The 23,632-nt window shown below is 40.1% G+C and overlaps 1 protein-coding gene across 3 annotated transcripts in view; it reads right to left on the bottom strand.

The window, feature by feature from the left end:
* Window positions 1-23,632, bottom strand: part of CEP85L (centrosomal protein 85 like) — a 133,426-nt gene that overhangs the window by 105,581 nt on the left and 4,213 nt on the right. Inside the window, exon 1 of one of the 3 annotated variants that reach the window (XM_068184352.1) lies at window positions 23,502-23,626. The exons of 1 other annotated variant lie outside the window; for it this stretch is intronic. Coding sequence is in view for 1 of the 2 variants with exons in the window: in XM_068184349.1 (XP_068040450.1) it covers window positions 12,558-12,594 (37 nt within the window). In the remaining variant the exon portion in view is untranslated. Of the gene's footprint in view, window positions 1-12,557; window positions 12,604-23,501; window positions 23,627-23,632 lie in introns of those variants that run through there. One more of the 3 variants, XM_068184349.1, reaches the window with a different exon arrangement.

The following is a 23,632-nucleotide window of genomic DNA, read 5'->3' on the forward strand; positions in this document are numbered from 1 at the left end:
TTTTTCTATCTTCTAATAAATGTCACTGCAGTGGTTTTATGTAATTTGTATTGCCATTCATGGAAGCTTTACAGTTTCTTAGGTATCTCCTGTCTAGCCATAAACAATACAACAGATGAGAAAAAAAAAGATAAAAAGGCCAAGATGAGGGTGGCAGAACACAGCCAGATAGCCTGGCTGAATCCCCTCTGACCGTGGGGCTGTGTCTTCCAAGGTGTCCCCACTGGGACATCTGTGCTTTGACAGTGCTACTGCTCAGAGCAGAAAGAAAAAAACCAACTGTGCTTAAGTATAAGCAGTCAGATAGCAAAACCTGAGACACTTCCATTGTTATGATTGGATTTTAAGTTATTTTTATAGAAACTGAGTGTAATTAGTAAAGCTTTTTCACTACAAATGACCACAGTGTATCTGTCTGGAAACCAGGCCAAACTGAAGCCAGTAGTTTTACTCTATAAATAAATTTCAGCTTGTTAATGCTTTATTCTTTATCCAGCAATGTTTTACAGCTGCAATCTGCTTCTGTATACAGTTCTAGAACCAGAGCAGTATTTGAAAATTATGATGACTGGTCTGGACCTCCCACAAAAAAAAAGAAAAAAAAGGAAAAAAAAAAAAAAAAAACACCAGCTTGTGCCTATTTTCATGTAGATCTCAGCTTGGCAATGCAGTGAGCCCTGAGGACACCCCAAGTCCCTCTTCTTAACAAGTGTCTGCTGTCCTGCCTGCAAGGCCCAACCATGCAGAGGGGTGGGATGTAGTGGCTCTGGTCCAGTTGCTGTGCCTTTGTCCCCCTGTCCCAAGGGAGCATACCTACACTAAGGTGACTTGCATGAGAGTAGAAACATGGAGTCATTAAGGTTGGAAAAGACCTGAGATCATCCAGTTCAACTGCTAAGCTTGTCACCTCTTACCTCTCTTGGGTTGATAAGAATTAGGAGCGTGACAATGTGTGTTCCAGTGCTGCCTCAGTCAAGAGGGCCATCAAGGTCCTGATACTCATGGAAAGCAGCAGCACAGTATGAGGCGAAACTCATGTAACCTTACACATAAATAAAACTGTAAGTGGAAACAGCCTGCATCCCCAGGTAATTATTGTGAAATGTGATGCTCCAGACAGTGAATGGACTCAATTTCTCAGTGGCCTTTTCCCCACCTCTTTTTTTCTGACACAAACTCCACCTTCTTGGCAGAATGAACAGAGGAAAACGACAATAGAAAGTAACAGCGTAAGCACTGGTGCTAGGCAGATGCTGTCTCCCTAAAGTCAGCTGGAGCATGTCTTATCCAATGGTCTGTGGATCCAGGTTCAGAAATCACATCCCTTTTTTCCCCCCTCAGTAAAAACATAATGCTTGAAGTGGAATTAAGCTAAAGCATAACCTGTGAAAGCAGCATTTCCCTTTGATTAAAGCAAAAAATAAGTTCAATGTTTCTTCTACACACTTGCTTTCAAATTTAATAAAATTAAATTATTATTAAAAAACCCAAATGCAAATACCTAAACAATCTTCTAAGAGAATGCAGACCATGTCCCCTATCTAATTAAGACATTAGGCATGTGTGCATTCTATCAAAAAACAACAGCGGTATTTCTGCAAGCATATCTACATTGTAAATTACTTTGAAATTAAAATCACAAATTTTCAGTTATTGAGTTGCTTCACTAAGTACAGCAATTCCTTCCCTCCACCCACAACTTTTTCAGTTGAACACTGTGTCCTAGCAAAGTCTTAGCTGCCTTTAAGGAGCCTTAGAACAATTCCTCCTGTTTTCCAAAAAAAAAAAAAAAAAAACTATGTATGTTACAAAACAAGATGTTAAACTGTAGTGGGAGTGACTATAATTAAGAACAGATTAGCTTACCTAAGGAACTGCACACCTGCTGGTAGGGGCATGCTGGCCTATAAAAGACTGAAATGTTTTGTTCAAAGTACATAGTGCACTGCACAGCATTAACAATAAATTGTATCATCTAATATCTGCAAAGTAGACATTGTGAAATAACACTATGTATACAATGTTCTTATTTTTGCCTTTTCTAAAAGCAAATGAAAGTGCACATGTCTCACAGAGGAGCAAAAGTTGATACTAGTTTGAATCTGGTTTGCACTGCACTTTTACTAAAGGCTTACACCATGGGAGAGAGTCAAACCAAGCAGTTCACTGTTACCATACCTATAAACGTAGCTACGGTTTATTACCAACATCCTGAAATTGCAGATTCTTCTTAATGTACCAGCTTTCAGAGTCAGACTTTCACCTAAAACATTATTTACATCATTGCTAAAAGACCCTTTGGTGTCAGGAATTTTTCACCTTTTTTTTTTTTTTGTGTGTGTGTATCACATTAATTTACAATAAATAACAGAGGATTAAATCAACATTGTGTTATCAACTCAGATAGTGCAGGAAGCACAAATGCAGGAGTGGCATCCAGTGATGGCTAACAAGTGAAGTGGGTAACCAGTAACTTATGAAGATAAACAGAATTTTCCCAGGTATATTTTTCTCAAGGGGAAATTTTTTGAGTTCTGCTTCTATCTTCCCTTTCCTCCATCCTTCCTTCTTCCCAAAGACAGTAGAAAAGAAGAGGAAATATAAATGGTTTGGGAGCAGATGGAGAGAATATGTAAAAACCAACAGGTCGGAGGCAGGTCTTTTCCCAGGCTTCCAAGTTTGGTTCCTATAAAGTTTAAGTGCCTGTACCAGAGCAGCCAGGGAGCCCCTTCCCATGGACTCACTAACATATCCAGCTTTCTTGCAAGACATTATACTTTCACAAAAAAAAAAAATTTAAAAAATTGTTTCTTTACTGCATGACTTTTTCACAGAATCTCCAGTTCTCTTGTTCTTGAACCCCCTTGAGTCACCCTCACTTTCTGTGAATACACTATCTGATTTTAGGAGCACCAATACTTTTTGTATTTGTTTCTCTGTGCTAGAACTTATGCTAAAGCCCAGGAAGCCCCAGCAGTGCTGCAGTTCAGGGTTTTGATCCCACTGCCACTGACAATGCTCAAATTTTTATAGCTGGCATTTTTCTTCAAAGCAGACTTGTTTTACTCCATGTTACACACAGACAAATGAGTGCAGAAGGATGACGCATCCAAAACTGGATGATGTCACTACACAACTTGCAGGGTTTCTTAAGCTTCTATATGTATATTAAACATCATCTCAAATATGAAGTAACTGCTGTATTAGAAGCACAAAACCAGCATTTAGCCTGACCTGTTTAAACCTACCTGCTTTAAAGGTTAATCAAAAAGCAACCCCTTGTATGCAGTCACAGAAACAAAGGATCAGACCATGTAGTTCAAGTTCCTGGCCTTTTTCCACCTCAGTGTTCAAAGGAATAAGTCCTGTTTTCCTTTTGCAGCAAACATCCCTGATGAATTATATAACTTTGCAGTAAATCAGAATTTTAAATTATAAGTAACTGTTACAGGAAGGCCAAACACTCTACAGCACAACCAGCCAGCAATGCAGTGTTGTTTGAATACTTGAAAATGGAAATTTCTTCCAAGTGGCCGTCATTATCTGCTTATAGCCTGAAATATGTTGTTTGTTTATTCCAAGTCAGAAATACAAGCTATGAGCATTACCAGTCAGAAAATTATCTGGTCTCTTGTGTTTGAGCCAAACCCAGTATTGCTGCTGCTAAGGGATGAAATTTCAGTAAAGTCAATGGAGTTATGCCAGTGCTTAGTTTAGTCAGCTCAGTACTGTCATATGCCCATACGTAAAAGTCGGATGGAAAAATTTATTTCATGCTGTAACTATAAATACTATGACTTAATGAGGCTCCCTACCCCATTTTTCTCCATTGACTTTTATTCTACAAAAATCACTGACATTGATTCTAGAATAATTAATTACGTACTATATGCTACAATAATGTACACTATAGTACAATAATGTATCACTATTATAATACTTTTTTTTTTTTTCTCTCAGCAGTGAGAATTCCATAACTAAAATGACGAGGTATTCTATGCTGGTGGAATAAAATCCAGTTTAATTGGGCAATTCTATACCCACCCATCACCCAACCAGATGTCTCAGATGTCTCAGAAGATGTCACAGATGTCTCAGAACCAGCCTGTTTCCTGTACAACACGCAAGGACCAGCAGCCATCAGCCATGGCACTGCTGGGAACTGCCTGGTGTGCAGGACAGGCAGCCTTAGAAAACACTCTGGTTTTGATATGCCTGGCTCTGTAAAGCATAATTTGCTTGTGTGTTGTGCCTTGTATCTTTCTCACAGTAAACTAATAAACATATAGAACATACATTTTTAGATAAACCCTTTTTACCCAAGAAGGTAGAAAATGACTGAAACACGCAACTTGGGCTGTACTGGTTTGCACTGACCAACAGTGCCTATCAGATTTGTTTTATGGGACCTCAGAGTGATCACATATGACATGTGTATGAATCCACCACAGTATCCTTAGACTGTTTTGCTTTTGACTTAAAATTAACACAGACAAGAGTGCTTATTAAAAGTAACTTTGCAGCTCTGGCTTGGCTATAAGATCATTCTACTTTTAACACATTACTTGAGTCACCAAATTGATCTGTGAGGAGTAAACATGTAACCTGATCTTTGGTCACTTAGAAAACAACAAGAAATCAAGCTCCTAAGTGAGCATGTAACTTTCAATATATATGAGTTAAAGAAGCATAGAAGTTTAAGTATTGCTGCTGGAATTGTTGGGGACAGTCCCACTCATTTAGGAATCCCATGGTTCAAGAATTGCACATCATGTAGTGCGTTGCTGTACAATTCTAATATTGGGAGTAAGAATATCTGGTTAAATCAATTAAAATGAAACTGAAGAATCATAGTTGCAATTTTCTGGTTAGTGCGGGACAGTATGATACAAATATGCTCTATACTTTGACCATTTAGTTCTTGGTCTTGCTATCTTCTGAGCCAAGCATCAGAAGGTCAACCCAGAACATGAGAATGTCTCCAGGGCTTCTGAAGGAAAAGTAATTGCCATCTGTTCACAAGGTAAGAAGCTTGAAAGACCCAAACAAAATGCATTAATAGGAAAAGATAAATGGCTTAACTAAAAATCTGGATCTGGCTGCATCCTTCCAAAACAACGTTATGCACAAGCTTCCAATGTGAAAATTAAAAAAAAAAAAAAAAAAAAAAAAGATACTGAAACAGGAGATGACAAGCAGTCAGGAAGCCAAAATGGAGAGCAACAAAAATGCATTAAGGAAGTGCAAGAGGCAGTCTTACACACGACTCCCATCTGCATGCTACCCCAGCAAATGCTCCATGAAGTCAGTTCATTCATGGAAGTCCTTGCTCAATGACACCACTGACAATATGTTAACTGAGCCTTTCATGATGTTGGCCCTGCTGGAACACAGCCCCAGCAGTCACCATGACAAGGATCTTTACTTAGCACAGCCACTGCAGTTAACAGATAGAACAGGAAAATTAAGAAAGAATTAAGAACATAGCTATAATGAAGTATATGAAGTATATTGAACATTAAAATACTCCTTGTCTTTCACCAAGATGGTTGCAGCAAGGATAAACTCTCAAAATTTGGATTAGAAACACAAAAAACCCCATGCATGTTGCATCATATTAAGGTAGAAATCAGGAGCTAATTTAAAAAATGATAAATTGAATTAGTATTTCCAGAATACATTTGCTGCATTTTTATGTTACTGCTTTCAGATGTTACTGGTAGGCAGGAACACATAACCTCTGAAAGCTGGATCTAACAGACCTCTAGAGTAAACTGAAATATCTAAAGCCTAGAAGTGCATTACAAATTCTAAAGGCTCTATAACATAACCATATGTACTCAGTGCTATATATATTTGAGCTTATACATTCCAATTTAAGTAAACCAGTCTCCCTTGCACAGAGATAAGGAAACCGAGCTGTGTAAAACAAAAACTACCAACCATTCCACTCAAATCTATATTTAGTATTTGCTGTGCTGTGCTTTGATTGCTGAAACTGCCTCTACAAAAGCATTAAAAAATCACCAGGAAAAATGCTATTATGAAGCACATTGAATGTTCAGAATAAAACTTCACCTTGAAAAATGCACGCCTCAGTTCTGAAGCACAAAAAAGTTCTAAAATACCGATGAATTATCAACATTTTGTTTCCATCAGGTATGTGCGCCGTGCATGTAAAAAATACAAAGAAAAAAACATATACTGAAACCCTCTTGGAGCTCACCATCATGAATGAAACAGAATCTGTTGGGAGTTCAAATTTGTATGAACAGAGAAGAAAATAAAATTTTGCAAGATTAGTTCCATCTCTAAAAAGAGGAGATAAGTTAGTAAATACAGTAACTTCCATGGAGCTGGCAAGTGAGCCAAATTGGATAAGCAGATCCAGATATCTAATTTGAGAGGCTGTGAATTGTGTTTCCATATCTAATGAGTCCCTTCTTTTCCCTGGGGTTTTTTTAGCATAATTTTTCATAGGACTTTCAAATATAATTTTACACGAAGTATATATAGGTACTCAAACTGGACCATATGGTAAAAGACTTTTTGCTAAAGACTCATTTATTTAAAATACAAGTGAACAGTCACTGAAATGGATGGTTTTTGTAGAGTCCTGATCAACCATATCTCCAGCTACAAGGATTTCTCACAGAAATTCTTTTTGCTGTCCCAAGTAGTACTGCAATATAGGCTTTTACAGCCCCTGAAACTCAGCCACATCAAACATTTCCACAGCACAGGCCTCAGGCTGCATACTGCAGGTCCTCCCTGCCCGCTGGTGATTCCGTACAGAGCAGTGCAATATGAACTTCCAAGTTCTGTGGTTGGATTTACCAGAGAAAAAGGGGCAGATAGAAGAGTTACCAGTTCCATGTTGAAGAGGACTAGGGCTCAAGGTCCTGTGGCACTGCTCTGTGGGGAAGCTTTGCAAGTTTGCAAAACTACTTGCAAAGGCTTGAAAAGTAATTTCATAGAACCATAGAATCACAGAATGGTTTGGATTGGAAGGGGCCTTAAAGATCACCTTGTTCCAACCCTTCTGCCACCTTGCACTAGACTGGGTTGCTCAATGCCCTGTCCAACCTGGCCTCAAACACTGGCCAGGGATGGGACATCCACCACTTCCTAGTATCTAATCTAAAGCTGCCCTCTGCCTGTTTAAAGTCATCACCCTTTGCCCTATCAATTTGACTGACTGGACCTCAGTAATGACTCCAATGATTGTATGAAGGATGAATGAGCACATTAGAACCACAGAACAAATTATCCACTCAGTTGTGCAGCTTAAATCATATAGTTAGCTACCCCAGCGGAGGACAGTTTTGAAATAATTCAGGGTAAGGTTTTCTCAAGCCTTCATCCCCCATATGGTGAGCTCTTTGCAAAATCTGTCAGAGAGAGAGAGAGTTCTCACGAAGAACAAAAAGCCAGATTTCTGAATGTGCTCTTCCCTCACCCACACTCTTATCAGCTCTATTTTTAAATACAAAGCTAGCTCCATAGAATCTCCTGCGATTTGACAGTTGGTCACACAGTTACAGATTAAACAGGAGAGCAGCAGACTTGGCTGGACTTACTCCTCGGCACAGCAAAGAGGGAAACCTGCCCCTGCGAGCATGTCACAGTGTCAGGAAATAGAATTTGCTGGACAGCAAATCAGCGTGATGCAGGCCTGCCCCTGTTCAGGACACACAACACAAATCCTTCCATCATATTTCAGCTTTGATGCAGTCACTGCCAACAGCTTTAGCCCTGCTCAACCACTGCAAATGAGTAGGCAACTCATTTACTGGCTTGCTTGTATCTGCAGAATAGCTGGCAAGTGCATCATCAGAGTTATTCATGACAATCCGTGTGTGGGTGTGTGTTGAGGCTTTCAAAGAGACGGTGTAAAATATCTGTTCCTTCAGGCCTTCATGGTATACAGCCTTTCCTTCTTTCCAGCCTTTCCAGTCTTTCACTCTTATTCTGCCTTGCAGTTTCAGACATCACTTCCAAACTCGTGGGAGTGAGTCCTGCTGTAGCCATTTCAAAGATGATGAAAACTGAGCTCACAGCAGCCCACTATGGAGTTAGGGAGGGAGTCCAGGGCTCTCCAGTTTTAATGTTTTCCTGTTAGTGCTAAATGTGCTTGCTAGCCATAGATCTGTTTATTCATAGCTCGGTGAACTGATGTTTTGATTAAAATTGATTTTGTTGTAAGAGTGCTGTCACTATTATTAACCAGTTTCAATTCCTTTAAAAATAAACAGGAGGAATCCAAGCAGTTCAGATACCTCTACACTGTGCATGGCTGTTAGAAAAAGTATCAAAGAACAGATAAAATTAAAAAATAATGCACTTTTTAGAAAATTACAGTTTTCTTAATACAATTAAATACTATTGTCTGAACCCTTTAATACTACCCAGATGGCTAAGAGAGAAAGAATGGTTATATTAGACAGAAGATTTTTATTAAAACAGCTTTAGATTTTAAACAGTACAGGTTTTTCTGGCTGGCAGAGTATCAGCTTGCCTAGTGAAAACTGTTTTCCCTTGGAAAGAAGAGATGGGTATAGGATGTACCCAAGACAATTCCTCTTGGCTGACTTAAGCAGAAGTATTGGCTTGGGTCTCTGAAACTTGTTCTTTCTTACTGCTGGTAAGTTGTTCAGCAGCTATACAGATGGACTGGTTTTTTGTTTGGGTTGTTTTTTGGGGTTGTTTTTTGGGTCTTGGTAGGGGGGATTTGGTGTTTGGTTTTGTTTTTTTTTTTTCCTGAAAGAAAAAAAAGGGGGGTTGAAATTAGCAGCAAGTTCATAACAGATTTTGGATCCTTAGAAGATGGTAATGAAGAGAGTCATGGGAGATACAGTAAAGAAGGTGATTTTCCACATCTGCAGAATAGGAATAATGGAAATTAAGACAACAATTCTGAAATAACATTAACTCCCAGACTAAAATTAAGGCATAGTTAGTTTTTCAGAAATAAGGAACAGGCTCCTGGTAGGAGGTCTGATTTTCATTTGCCTCTTGAACAGCATGAAGTGCGCTGTCAGTTCTCACTAAATAGCAACAGTCAAATGTAATGTTCTGGATGCTACACAGAAACATATATATGTAGCATGAAGTAGTAGGAATGTGACAGTATCAGGTTTTGGAGTTTTCATGTTCTCTTCAAAAACTCTTCAGTTCAGAAATTATTCCAACTTTCTTTGATGTAAAAGTTTTAGGCAGAAAAATAAGTAGCTTGGTAAGTATTTTCTTGCCTGCTTTCATGAAGTCTGGGCAGTCAGTAGAAAGAAAGAAAGGAGAAAAGGAGAAACAGAAAAAGGGTGAGAAGAAAACTCTGAAAACCTGCAGATTTGCTTCATCTTGGAGAGGGTAGGAGGGAAGTTTGGAGAGTAACATTATACTAATTCCTCTTTGGAGTAATTTATAAAATTGGATATGCAGATAATTCACATACTATAAGCAAAATTGGCCTGGAGACCACACAACCCAGCAGAGCTTCCAGAAGGCCCAGCTGTTCCTGTCCTTCAGGACACATCCTTGCTCAGGGCTTTGATTACAAGCTGAGGTCTTTTTTGTCACTGTAAACAAAGAGAAATTCAAACCAAGCAGCCAACCCTGCTCACTGTCTATGCACCGGGATTTCTAAGATGAAGATCAATCCCAGCTAGTCCAAAAGCAAAAGGACAGTTATTTCCGTCCTTCAATTTGCATTGTCCTTACTCTTACTTGATTGTGGATCATTGTTAAATGAGAGAAAGATAAAATAGAAAGCCATGGAAAAAAACTAATTGACATATTCCCTTCTGGGCATTAATATCAACAGTCAAGCAGTTACTTTGGCTACCTTGTTTGTGATCTGTCCTTGTTCCTGTTAGGAAGGCTTGCAATTCCATTTACAGAGTCCCCCTCCATAGTGAAACAGAATTCAAGCACAACTATTCATTTCCAAGTGGCAAGATAGCAACCACATGTTAACAATTTCCTTCTCAAGACCTAGATGCTGCAAGTGAAAAATCATGCCTTGGCTTTCTGCCTGCTTCTGTCTGGCTTAATTAGCTGATCACACCAACAATCTCAGCTAAAATGATTCTCAGTAAAAGGGTAGGGGGGAGCTGCTTGAGCAGAACTGGCTGAAGCTTTACACTGAGCTACTACCCTAGAAAGATCCGAGAAGAAAGGATCAAGGGCTTTGGCTCAGCACCTTCCCTATCCAGACAGAATTTGAATTTTTGGAGACTGAAAGCAGGATTCTGAATAAAGCCTGATGCCTTCTAAAACTGCAATAACTGCAGCTACACAAGTTCAGACACTGTTTTGGGGGATTGTTTGGGTCACTGTAGCGAATGAGAACCACTCTAAAACTGAGAGCAAATCTTTATCACAATTCCTAAAGTGCTTTGTGTTTAGAATCACTTTGTAGCAGTGAATATTACGTTGAAGAGAAGAACCATAAACATTTGCTCCATTGTTTTAGCTTTATTTTTTTTTTCCAGTGACTGTCATCAGTTCAGTCATAAAAGATTATGTTTTCCCTACCTCTTTACTGCTTGGTGGTGGCATTACACAGCATGGTAGCCCCACTTCTGTAGTATATTCACCAGCACAGAACTCATGTTTATGTGCTCTGCCTGGAAGACTGTACAAAATAAAGTCTTCCATGGTAATCAAGTCAAAGTAACATGTCTCCATTTCCCAATGCAACCCTGAAAGTGCTGAACAGCAATAAAATAAACACTTAATAGCATTTGTGGTTTAAACACACTTAAAACAAAGATCCTAAAGCCTTTACAACAACAAACTGCACTTCTCAACCATCTTGCTGGAATTCTACAGTGTCCATCACAACGATTTTCCAGCTATAGATTATTTTTAGTTCAAGTTTCAACTCAGTAAGTTCAGGCATACAGACTGAAAGTGCATCCAATTAGCATAGTCAGTTTAAATTGTTTGATTTTTTTCACAGTTTAAGATACGATGCATAGATCTCCAGTGAAGACATGATGGTTTATTCACATCAGACCACAGAAGAAGACAGTCCCACGTGTTTATTCAGTGCAGGGCTGGTTTACTTCAGCAGACGAGTGCATATTAGCAAACTGAAAAGGAATGCAGCAGCCCATCTCCTGTAAACACCATTTGGCTATTTAAGCCTACACTGCACTAGAAATAGAATTATATCTCACAAACACCACCAAATGCCGGAGCATATAATTTATTCACTGCACGCTATATTATTTTCAAATCAGATTTTATCTGTCTCTGACTATATAAAGCTGGGGAAATAGTCTCATACACATGGAACACTTCTGCACTGAGGAATTATATCACTTTGGAATCAATTTACAGGCTATGCATTGAAGATCAATCTACAAGGCAGATTCAGATTTTGATTTGGGTCTTGCTTCTGGTTCAGTGACTGATCTCAGACGTGTTCCCCAGCATTTGTTTTTCACTGAGACTTTGCTGGCTCTGCTTTCCTTTGTCCTATACCATCTTCTGTTGCTATCCCTCATATCTCCTGCTTGCTTAAACACAGCCTCTGGGATGCTGTCTTCTCCAAGCTAAGAGCAAGCATCTCCAGTATCTTTTAACATTCCCACAAACACTGTTCATCCAGGTGAAGACCGTGCAGTCAGGTCTCTAGTCTGCAGACCTTTCTACAAATGCTCCCTTCTTTTGGCCAAATAAGGACCATAATCAATTTTAGTGCCTCAACATGTAAAGATGATTCAAATAAAAAAAAAAAAAGGTTATATTTGATGCAGGCAGATAATGAAGCCTTAGGACACAACCCTGTCTAATCCATCTATTTCAAATTGGGAGTTTGAAACGTACTTTGGACTGTACAGTTTTGCACACAGAGGATATGCTCTGATCTTTTATGCCTCCTCCTTTAGTTAAGCTAGGTTTTCACACCGACAGCAGAGCTATTGTGTGCATGACATTTACTGCTGGAAATGGATGCTGTGTCTTGGCAATGAATGGAAAATCTGAGCATTAGCAATGAAAAGATATCTTCAGAGTGTTCCTTGGTCTCTAGTTAGTCATTCAACATAGAGGAATTCAGCACAGAGGAAACACGCTGGGTGAATGTCAGTGTTCCCAGCTCTGCCTGAAGAAAGAAAAATCCTGCTATAAAACAGAGTATGGGCACTGACCACAACAGGATCCAGATTTTCAGTGCACACCAATGAAAACCTTCCTGACAGCAGAGTTCCAGCAACCCAGCTGGGGTTTATTTGGGAAATGTGCAGTTTTCCACATAGATGGAAATGTAAATTGGGATGCTTGTTTTCAGGTTGCATGGAAAAATCTAATTGCTCCGACTAATTTGTATTTAGATGCAGCTTTATAGCCTGCAGCAAGAAGACACAGTCAACAGGCTGGAAAGTATAGTGTAATCTGAACCAGAAGTTCCCCATTTTTTACAACCTCCCTTGAGAATGGTGTCCATGGTCTGTGTCTGACTGCACCCCCAGGAAACAACACAAGCTCTTTGTACAGGTAGGGCTCTAAGGCTTTGCATTCACTTACCCTTTCACCAGGGTTATATCACTTACCAATTTCACCTGAGTATGCTTTTCTGTCCATCTGCATCAGTGTCCTCTGCTGAGACAGCAAACCCTTTCCCAGCTGAAGACAACTGCCACCATGCAACCTTTTAAAAAGGAATTCACAGCCTGGGTCACATCCCAAATGCGGTGTGTGTGCCTGGCTGTTGTGTGCACAGGCTGGCACCGCGAGGGGACTGGAGCCAGCTCCAGGCTCTGCCTGCTACAGACTCGCTCTGGAGCTGACACATGCGCAGGGGTCCACAGCTTTATTCCTTGCAGTGGCTTTGTAGGTGACGATCTGAGGATGCACAGAACAAGCCACAGAACCCATGCAATTTAAAACTAACCTGGGTTACTCACAAAAGCATGTAGTACACTTGATTTCTAATCTAGAATTTGTATGTCTTTCAAGCCAGAGCAAAATAAAAATAAAGAGCTTAGACAAGGCACGAGATGGTTGTTGTAATCTCCCTGCCCTTAGCAATGCCATAAGGATGACACTCTTCTGACTGATGTGTTGTATAATGATCTTTTGCATATAATTCTTCATGCAATTAGACTGAAAGTTGCTGTCTAAAAGATCTGTTGAGCATTAATGCCCTGTATTTTCTCATTTTACTCATATTGAAAAATAGGGAATATATCCAGCCAGTCAAGGTGACACTCAAAGTTGCTCTTTTTGCAGTACCATCCATTATAAATGTCACTTATAGCAGCTGTATTTAACTTCATGCTGGCAACATAGATTAAAGAAGAACCCATTTTCATTTGTTTACAGATTCTAAACAAAAGAATTTGGCTACGGAAAAATGATTTAACTACTTATCTATCTCTGCTTCCTTCAGAGTTTCGAGAACTATGGGAAGGAGAGGGAGGGATTTAGTGAAAATTTTTTGCTGTTCTTAAAGAAGACTAAACTTAAGGAGAAGCAATCAAGGATTTGACTTTCAGAAACTGTTATTTTAATTTATGTTAAGAAAGAATAAAAGTTTCTGTCTTTCCTTTATGTCATTATTACAGTATACCATTACATATGGGCTTTTTGTTAGATAAAATTTTTCTGGTGAATCATGATGAGGTATAACTTTGGCTCTTACATGCTATGTAATTGTTTAACATTTATATTTTTTCACATTTTTTTGCTAAATAAATTCTAGTATTCACTGAACAGTGCGTTTACTGCATGATGCAGTTTTAAAACATGCACAAAACCAATTCTGTACACAAATGTTTCTGTGGGAGAGTTAAAGCTGTAGTAATTTGGCACCAGAGCAACAGCATGTGAGGCAAGTTTTTGTATTGGACAAGCAAGAAAATGTGTCTATTTGGAAGACGTAATTTAGGATAAAATATTTGCACAAGCCAAAATCTAGTCAAGGTGCTCGCTTCACAAAGTGTATTTAGGTACTAGTGTACTAGAAAAACCTTCAAAGGAGACACATGAACATAAAAGGAGACAAATGCATTTACAAATCACGTTACAGGTCAGTGAACAAAGATGCTGCCCTTTACACATAATGACTGGTCTATAAAGAGAGATGTGTGTTTAATCTTAGCCTGATTTCCAGTGGACAGATGGCATTACTTTGCAAAGCCACACGGCCTTACATCAACATTGCCTCATCTGTAAAGTAACAATTTCCAGGCTTGGTAGGTAACAAGTTCCAGACTTGGTGATTTTTACCCCTAGAACTCCCCAAAAGGATACATGGGAATATTAATGGGAAGGCAGCACTGCTGCCTTTTTGGATGGTGCACTCCTGTTCACTTTGCTATCCATCAAGTGCAGCATGAATGGGCAATGCCATGCAGCTCCCCAGGATACTGCAGAGAGGAGAGAGAACCATCAGAGAAAATTACATCAGCTGAGCTGCAGAGCATGAATGATAGAGCCAGCAGGGCCCAGTGCACCATCCTTTATGCCATCATGGTGCCATTTGACAGAAACCAGCTGCTCTGGCCATGTTCTTCACACTATACCCAGCCCTGCCACCAGAACATGCAGACAAGACCCAAGTGTCTGATACTCTTATGCTTTGTTTTGTTTTCAGTAATTTCATATACTTATGTAGATTGATGTTCTGGTAATTAAAACAAAGAATCACTATCAACAAATCTCTCAGACCTTTAACAAAATTCAAACTGATTTCCATAAGCTATGTCAGCATTGAAAATACAGTATAAAACCTAGTAAAAAAAGACTTTTTAAAATATTTCTGCCTATTTCACAAGGAAATAATCTGAATACATTTCTAGTGGCACTCAATCTCTAGTTATTCAGAAACTTCCTGTCAGAAATTAATTCTCTTGGCTTGCTTTACCAGAGGAATCACTGCATACATGCCAAATCAACAAATCACTGGGTAATTCATAATGATGGCTTATCAAGTAACTGATGGAAAGTGTTGCATGCGTAGGAGGACTAGACTAATCATAGAGAAGAGAGGGATAAATGTTCAACCCCCCATTCCTAGATTTGCATTATTACTGCCCTTATTGATGCCTAGCATCAGTGGGATAACACTTTTTTATGTTGGGTTTTTTTTTTCCTGAAGAAAATAAATCAGGATCAGTTTGGATATGGCCTTGTTCTCAGTTGAGATAGGTGGATCCCTGGGTGTCCTAACAGATAACCTGTTCCCCTGAGCTGCAGAGGGTCCTGGGGAGTCTGGCTCCTGGCAAAGTCTCTGGCCCCAAAGCTTCCCCACAGGTGCCTCCCAGACTTATCTTCCAGGGGAAGAGTTGCCCCCTGTGCTGCCTGGATGCCCACTGGAGCATGGGTGGCCTGGCAGCAGACTGAGCCAGCAGGCAGAGAGCCACATCATGAGTAAAGTCAGTTCTGAGCCAGGCTGCCTCCTCATTTGCTTATTTGCTGAACTTGAAAGCAAAATGGACATCTTGCTGTGGGAAACCTCGATGCCAGTGCATCAAGCGTTCTCCTGCTGGAGAGGCCTTCCAGGAAGCACCCCAGCACTGCTCCTGCTGCCTGGCAGAGCCACTGTGGCATAGAAAGGTGTCCAGCCAAAAGAGGACAAGCTTTGCCCTTGGAGCAGAGGGCTATTTGATGGGAGTCATAGTGCTCCTGGGCCAGGAAACGCCTGGGAACAGTGTTCTTTCCTCCTTAGAGTACACAGCTGCACCTTGTCTTCCAAGCTGGTCTGTCTTAAAAAGTGATTGTCACACTAAATTCTCCCAGGAGGAAGAGAATTTTTCGTTCATTTGTAGTGAGATAGCAAAACATACAAACAAAAGAGATTTCACAAAAACACTTCTATGATTATTTAGCTGGAGCATGCACAAAAGATGTTGTGTTTGGCAATGAATTTAACAGTCACTTGTGTTGTTCAACTCTTTACCTTTAAATAACACTCCTAAATACTCCTGTGTTGTTTTATCTGCCTGTTCCATGATGCTTCTGCAGGAAAAATTACCTCATACATTTGCACCTCCCATATCTGCCCACTGTAAAGTTCATCATTAGAAAATAAACTGGAAAAACCACCCCTTTGAATTTTGCACAGCCTAAAGCATCTCTCAAAACAAGAGTACTGAACAAAATCTTCCTGTCATTTTATTTTTTACCTCCAGGGCCAGGTTTGGAGCATTTTTTGTACACAAATCAGTGTACAGTACAGGAAGCGCAGAGAGGCAGGAGCTGCAGTTTGCTCAGCCGTGGTAAGAATCTACAGATCCAATCTAGAGAAAGCCACGCAGTAATCCCAAGAAAGAGATGTTGTCTTACATGGACTACATGTCTATTGCACCAATAGCTTTCTGGTTTCTTTCCCCTCTTCTACATTTTACATCATTCCTCTTAGTACTGAAAAAAAAAACAGGCATAGTATCTAAATTTTGGGACTCCTGTGAAAGTTTTGACGCAGACCTGCATATAAGTCTTGTGAAGCCAAATGTGATTTCTATGATTTTTATTCTTTGTTCAATTCTCACCTTTTATTTTGTTCCTCATAAGCAGTTATACAGAAGTGCAAGATTTCTTTTACACCTCAAATGAAATTTCATTTTCAGCTGCTCCAGAAAAGGAACAGACCACTTGTGCTGAAAGTAGTCTCCTCCTGCTGCCTTTGCTTCCCCAGCATGATCGATGGCACATTTATATCCTGAAGCAAAGGGCCCTGCCTTTTCTTCTGCATGATCTGAGGTGGTGAAAGTGCTTTGTTATCTGATTACCAAAAAAACCCAAGCCAGCAAACCCAGGGATCTAAAATAGCTCAAAAGGAACTTAAACCAGGCTCCTGTGGAGAGCTGCTCCTCCTCCAAAGGATTTACATCTTTCTCTACAGATCACAAAAATACATAATGGATCAAGAAGATAACCACAACTATAAAGAGAACGGGTATGTACTGTTATATCCTGTTCTAAAGTGTCCTACATACAAAACTATTTGCTGTAATCCCTACATAAAACATTCACTAGTTTTATACACTGTTGTAGGAACACTAGAAAACATATTTGTATATTAAACAATGTGAAAGTTTTTACTTTTTTGTCCTATAGACTTGTACTTGTCCCTAGTATTGTATGGGTTTGCATGCTGAGTCTCTTCTTTACAATTATTCAGTGCAAGTTGCTAACAAGTGTATAATAGCTGCACAGTGGATAAAGTATTTAAAATCATGGAGCCATATTCTGCACACCCTTACTCTACTGTGAATCCCAAGTAACTCTGCTGACTTCACTGCATTTAAACTAGATTTATAATGAAATTCAGAAATTGTCCTGTACTTCCACTGATTAAGCTTTAAAGTAATTCACTTATGACCTTTTCTGAGTACAAAGACATTTTAGTGTGTTACATAAGCATCTTGCTAGATACAGATGACTTCAGTTAAAAAACAATGATGGCAACAATTAGTTTCTCCTTCAATCTTCTTTAGCACTGCTGGAATTAGAAAAAAATGTTATCTTTTTTTGAAAGCTCTATAGTATTATTTTCACTTATGATCCTGTTCTCTGGCTCAAAGAAACACAAAAGGTACATCTACAAGCAACTTACTTGGTGACATAGTTAATCCCCTAAAAAAAATTAAAATTAAAAAAAAAAAAGAAAAGATTTCTTAAAATTTAACATTATTGTCTTCAGCATCCTCTCAAATGTCCTGAAGAATACAGCTTCTAGCACTTCTCAAGCAACTCCAGAATCCAGAATCTCAATATGGTGACCTGGGGACTGTGAAATAACAGCCCAGTCCAGGGCAGTATCTTTCTCCTAGTAGTAAAAAAAGTAGGAATGAAGTAAGACAAAGCCCAAAGCCTAAACCAAGATCAAGCCCTTGAGATCTACCTGAGACAATACTCAATACTACCTATGGAATTTGATTGCTTTGCACTACCCCAAATGTTTTCCCTCTGGAAAGCACTCTCCATGGAGAACTGAATCCATCTCATAGCTTCAGCAGGTGATGTTAGACCCACCAAACACTCCTAATAGGATAGACAGGCCCTAAAACCTGGCTTGCTTTTGACACCACACCTGCACAACTCATTCACAGCCGGAGCAGTTCTGACGTGGAGTTATGAAGTATCAGTGTAATTGTGTTGGTGTGGTGCATTCAACCAGAGGTTGAACATCATAAGGTTGCATGGAACATTCAATCTGCATGGAACATATTTTGAACTTGAGAAGTCATTTTGGCCACATGGAAAATGAATTAATCCCTGTGTTACACTTCCATTCATACTACTGATCAAGTTGGCCTCCTGAAAATCACAGAATAAGCTGTGTTGGAAGGGACCCTCAAAAAACATTGAGTCCCACTCCAGCCCTGCACAGCACCATCCCAAGCCTTTTCAGTCATTTTCCATGGCAAAATAAATTCCTGCTACCACAAGCCCATGTCCATTACATACTGTGTGTTTTTACCCCTTCACCTCAGCATTTACTTTTACCACACTATTTAATTTGGTCTCAGCATTTATGCACTGCAGGAAACTATTAACACATGAAACCTCCCTTTTCACAGATATGATCTCAAATTAAACACAGAGTTAATTTTCTCAGCCTTTATAACTGTGATTAATTCCAACAAGTTAACCTTTATTTTCCTTCTAAGTTCAATACAGGGAACTGCTTTGGGTGCTTGTTTATCTCACTAAAACCCTCCCCCTGAACACTGCCTCCAAGCAATGGCTCTCCATAAGTCTGAGGAAAGGGGGACTGGTTGTCTCTACAGAAGCTTTCTTGCTCTCTAGCTCTGCAAGTCCTCCAAATCCAGGAGCTTGGGCCAAACAGAGAATAGGCTGAAGAAAGATGCCTCCTCTCTCAGCTTCACAGTTACTTCTTCAAGTCCTGACAATGTGAGCCAAAAGTTCCCTGACACACAAGAAGCAAGAAGGGCTTAGGAAACATAAATGGCAGATGGCTCCAGCCAAAACACGGAATGCTGCTTGAACATTGGTGGAAGAATTGTATCTCACGTGTGACAGGTGTTCTAAATGTGAGTTAAGAAAGACTTGGAACTTGGCCTTTGTGTGTCTCCACTTACGAGCTGCCAAAATTCATCTGACAGGACACCTACAATGACACAACCAATTGAAAACCACAGAGTCATTTAGGACTCAAAAGACCTTTAAGATCATCAGCTATAACCATAAACCTAACATTGCCAAGACCACCAAAAGAAATGGATTCAGTTTCAACTAGTTATTTTTCTGTTTCTATTTTGAAACCACTTAGAGCTACCCACTGTAGGTGATGCCTGATCATATCAGAACTACAAGCTCAAGGAAATTAACTTAATCTATGCAAAGGAGTGCTGATGCTGTAAATTGAGGTCTGTCTGCAGTGAGTAACCTAGTGTGCAGTAAGCCAGAGTGTGAATTTGCAGCCCACAAACTCATCTGCACAAGGCTTTTGCATAGTCATTAGGAAAGCAGAATAAGTTACTGTAATATATATTGTATACTAAGAACACCCAGAAAAAATATCATTCAAAGTAGCTAATGAACTGTACATTCACCTCCTGGCTAAGTACCCACTTACTTGTTCCGTGTATTAATGTGCAACCTAAATTAGAAACCATATGAGCTGGTGAACCCCGTGTTTCCCTTTGTGCCACGGCAAAAATAAAACCAGAAGCACTAACAGGTTAAGGTAGCAACAGGAGAGGAGGGACTTGTACTCCAGTAATCCACACAAGCACCAGCACTCCGTCCTTCTCCCACCCAGCTTCGCCCTCTGCTCTCCCCTGCACCAGAGCTCAGTGTCCCGCACCATGGCTCAGCTTGTGCCTGTTCCCTGGTTTGGCCACTCACTTCCCTGCTTCCTCAGGGCTTACTGCAACCCAGTGATGGCCCCAGCCTGGCCCAGCAGAGCCCCAGCCTGTTTCCTGCATGCCTCCTGACTTTCCACTGAACTGCCCTATGATCATCACAGCTAAACAAATACAAGAATTTCCAGTTTAGAGGGTTTAATTATATTTGATTTAATGCTTGTCAAAAGTTTTTTCCTCCTGATGTAACTGACGTGAAATTCCAGGAAATGATCAGTTAAACCCAAGGAGAGTCTGACTTGTGCTGGCTGGACACACAGAACATCCAACCAGGACAGTCCCAGAATACATTGCCATGCTACAGCACACTGCTTGAACTTCTCAGAATACTATTTCCTGCCATGTTCTAACTCATAATATGCATTTATTTCCCCATCTCCCCGAGCCACAGCCATGGGATCTCACTGGTTCCTGGCCCTGTGGAAGAAGGGTGAGGTGGGTGCTCCACTGAGTCACAGAATGCCATGGAGGTGTTACACCACTTGGCCTCCAGCCTGGGATATGTGCCTCTCCAGATGCCAGTGCCAGGCCATGAGTCCTGGTGCAGGAAGTGTGGCTCTTATGGCATCTGCTCTGCTTCCCAGGCTTAAAAGCAGGGAATGAAAGGAGAATAAAAGCCCCTCTCCAAAGCAGACTCTTTCTGACACCCCGTGTCTGTATAATCTTAGTCTCTTGGCTGGGGCCTGTGGAGTACTGCCAGCAGGAATACCAACACAGGGTTTCTCTTCCTTGCCATCTCCAGCAATACTGCTCACCAGAGATGTGTATCTTTCACATGTGTAAGATAATTTCCAAAACAAAGGATTTAAATATACATAAATAATCTTACCTGGATTTTATCCAGAAGAACTAAACAAAAGCCTTTTAAATAATAAGATAATAATAGCAAAATCATACAATTGGATTTTAGAAATATTTATTCAAAACTGTAAGAAATAACTGCTCAAAATATTCAAGCACATAACAGAAGTTCTATAATTTGGGCACATATTTCATGGGGTTTTTTTGAGGCTAACAGTTTCATTATATTTTTTTCTGTTCCATTTCTCATAAGCCTGGCTGTTTTTTCCCCATTCCTTGCCCCTCTGTGGGTAATCACAATCTCTGTGCAGCTTCCTCCTCATTCTACTTGGATGTTCTCTGGGGTCATGCCTTCACCTTCTCACCATCTGCCTTGCTTGGGTGTCTGCTCTCCTCCAGCTCTGCCCCAGGAGCTTTGGAAAACTGAATTATGAGTGTGGACAGCATAATTTTGAAAGGTGCCAGGCAGTTTACATAAGATAGAAAGGCACACTTTTACAGCATCAAAGCTCCTGCAGGCATAAAGACACCTCTTGGCCTGAAAACAGAGCTTTTACAAGAGTTTTTGTGCTTAACCATTTATAATGTTCTGTTCTTTAAATTACAACAAAACTGAATTCTGTTTTTTGAAACACTGACTGAGGAGGCTGCTATGTAAAAGGGGGTTAGAAAAGGTCAACCTGTTTCCCTGAATGTCCAGCAGAAGGACAGAGCTGTGTCCCACAAAAATCAGGCCAGTTCTGTGTCCAAGAGGCTTTTGTTTCCTGCCTTTATTCTTGCACATGACGTGCATTTTACGTGCAGGGTAGCTGTCCAAACACCATTTTTACTGATTTATACTGCTATTCCATAGGAAATGGTGACTGTTGTGCAGAGTGTTTCCAGCAAATTAATGACTGGTTGGGAGCAAATGGTGATCCATAAGTAAGGTGAAGGATATTAACTCCAAACAGTCACTACATCTTTAGGAAATGCCCTGACCTCTGTTGGTTATTGCTATAAAAACTGGGAAAAAAAATCCCAGGCATTTTTTCTCTATGACATAACCACCACTGGTACACATAGAATATATGTTAGTAAATCCTTTGGCTCTCTCTGTACATTAGTCATCATAATTTGCTATTTTGGGGGAAATATGTGCTAATGTGCTGGGAAGAGTGAGGGAAGGAAACCATTATTGCTTTGAAAACCACAGTCAGAAATGAAGGCTTAGTTTCTCATTTTCTAAAGTGTCTTTACTTCCCTTAGCATCACTTTTTAAATTCTTAGTGTAGTTTGGAACTTCAGGCTCCAATCCTTGGAGACATTTTACTTAATTCCTTCCCCAGGGTAGGAATTTTTATTTTTATCTTGGAGGATTCACCAGAATAGGGTGTTTGTGTGTGACAGATGTGTGTGCAGAGGAGGAAATTAGAGCAGAAACGCATCATCAGCATTTAAAAGGGATGCTGTGGCACAGACAACCAGCAAGCAGCTCTGGATGTAGATGGTGATGGACAAAGTGGGCAAAACTACGCCTCTGCTTGAAGAGGGAGTTATAAAAGTGAGAAGCTTAAAAGGAAGGTAGCTACTTCCACTTAATTCTTAGCACTTCACTGAGGTTTTTGTTGCACAATCTTCTCCTCCGTGCATTTCATCCAGTGTGTGCTCCTCCTACCAATCTGCTTTATGGACATTTCATTGCTTTTAAGAACCTCTCAGAAGACACTTCAGCTTATGTGAAGATTAACAAGATTTCAGTGCCCTATGTTCTTGTTCCTCACAAGACATCACTACACTAACTATTCCAAGGAATTCTTTCAGAAGGGACACCATACTGTTGCCCATAAATCTAAGGGCAGCAGATGGCAAAATTAAATCTATGATGACACTAAATGATACAAGTTAATTAAATAAGGCAGAGGAGTATTTTAACAAATGCTATCTTGCCACACAAGTCAGCAGTATTTTAAAGATATTGCTATTGTATTTCTGTAAGAGTCAGCAGTAGATGCAAGTCTTTGGATAAGGTCCTCTGCCTCCTGGCAGGCTGTTGAGAAGGAGATGGAGGCAAGACCAGTGCCTGAAATGACTTGGAGGATGATGAAAGCATTGTTTATTCTAGCCCCAATTTAGGTATTGAGGATACCCATTGGAAAATACCTTCTCTTTAAAAGCAACATTTTTGACTGAAGGCAAACACTAGGTCTGTATTATTAGAGCAACTTTTGTTACAGGGTCCGGGGAGAGTTGCAAGATCTAACAGATCTGCTTAAGTCATTTATAGGTGGAACTAAATTGCAACACATGCCACTCTTTCTATCCTTTTTTTTTTGTTAATTCTCTTCTCTGCTTTCTCAAGACCATTCACAAGTGCTAAATTCACTGTCAGTGACACTTGCTTTTTTACAGGTGCTGCATGGACTTAGAATCATAGAACCATAGAATAAGCTGAGCTGGAAATGACCCAACAGGATCATCAAATCCAACTCCTAGCCCTGAACAAGACACCCCAAGAGTTACACCATGTGCCTGAGAGTGCTGTCCAAATGTTTCTTGGATTCTGCCAGGCTAGTGCTGTGACCACTTCCCTGTTCCAGTGCCCATTAGTTCATGCATTCCCAGGGATTTGTAAACCACAGGTTGAAAGTTCATAATCTCTCCCTCTGTGGAGACCTTGCATAAGCAAAGAACACCTCCCTTGTACAATCCCTCATGGTTTCCTTAAACAATTTCTATCCTCTGTGATCAAGCTGCCTTTGCACAAAAGATGATCCACCTCAGCCACAGCACTGCCTTGTTACTATCCATGTAATTCTCATTTCCCCATTGCCAATGTTTTTGCCAGGCTTCTACATACTAATCAGTACTTCAACTCACCAGTCTGCAGAAGCTGTTGCCTTTACTCTTCAAACCTCTATTCTCTGCGTTCACCAAACAAATCTTCCTACTGTGACCCCTTCTGCCATTTTAACTCCATTAATAAGTTCCTCCCAAAAGGCTAGGAAGGT

This window comes from Anomalospiza imberbis, chromosome 3 (assembly GCF_031753505.1).
Source record: "Anomalospiza imberbis isolate Cuckoo-Finch-1a 21T00152 chromosome 3, ASM3175350v1, whole genome shotgun sequence".
Lineage (NCBI taxonomy): Eukaryota > Metazoa > Chordata > Aves > Passeriformes > Viduidae > Anomalospiza > Anomalospiza imberbis.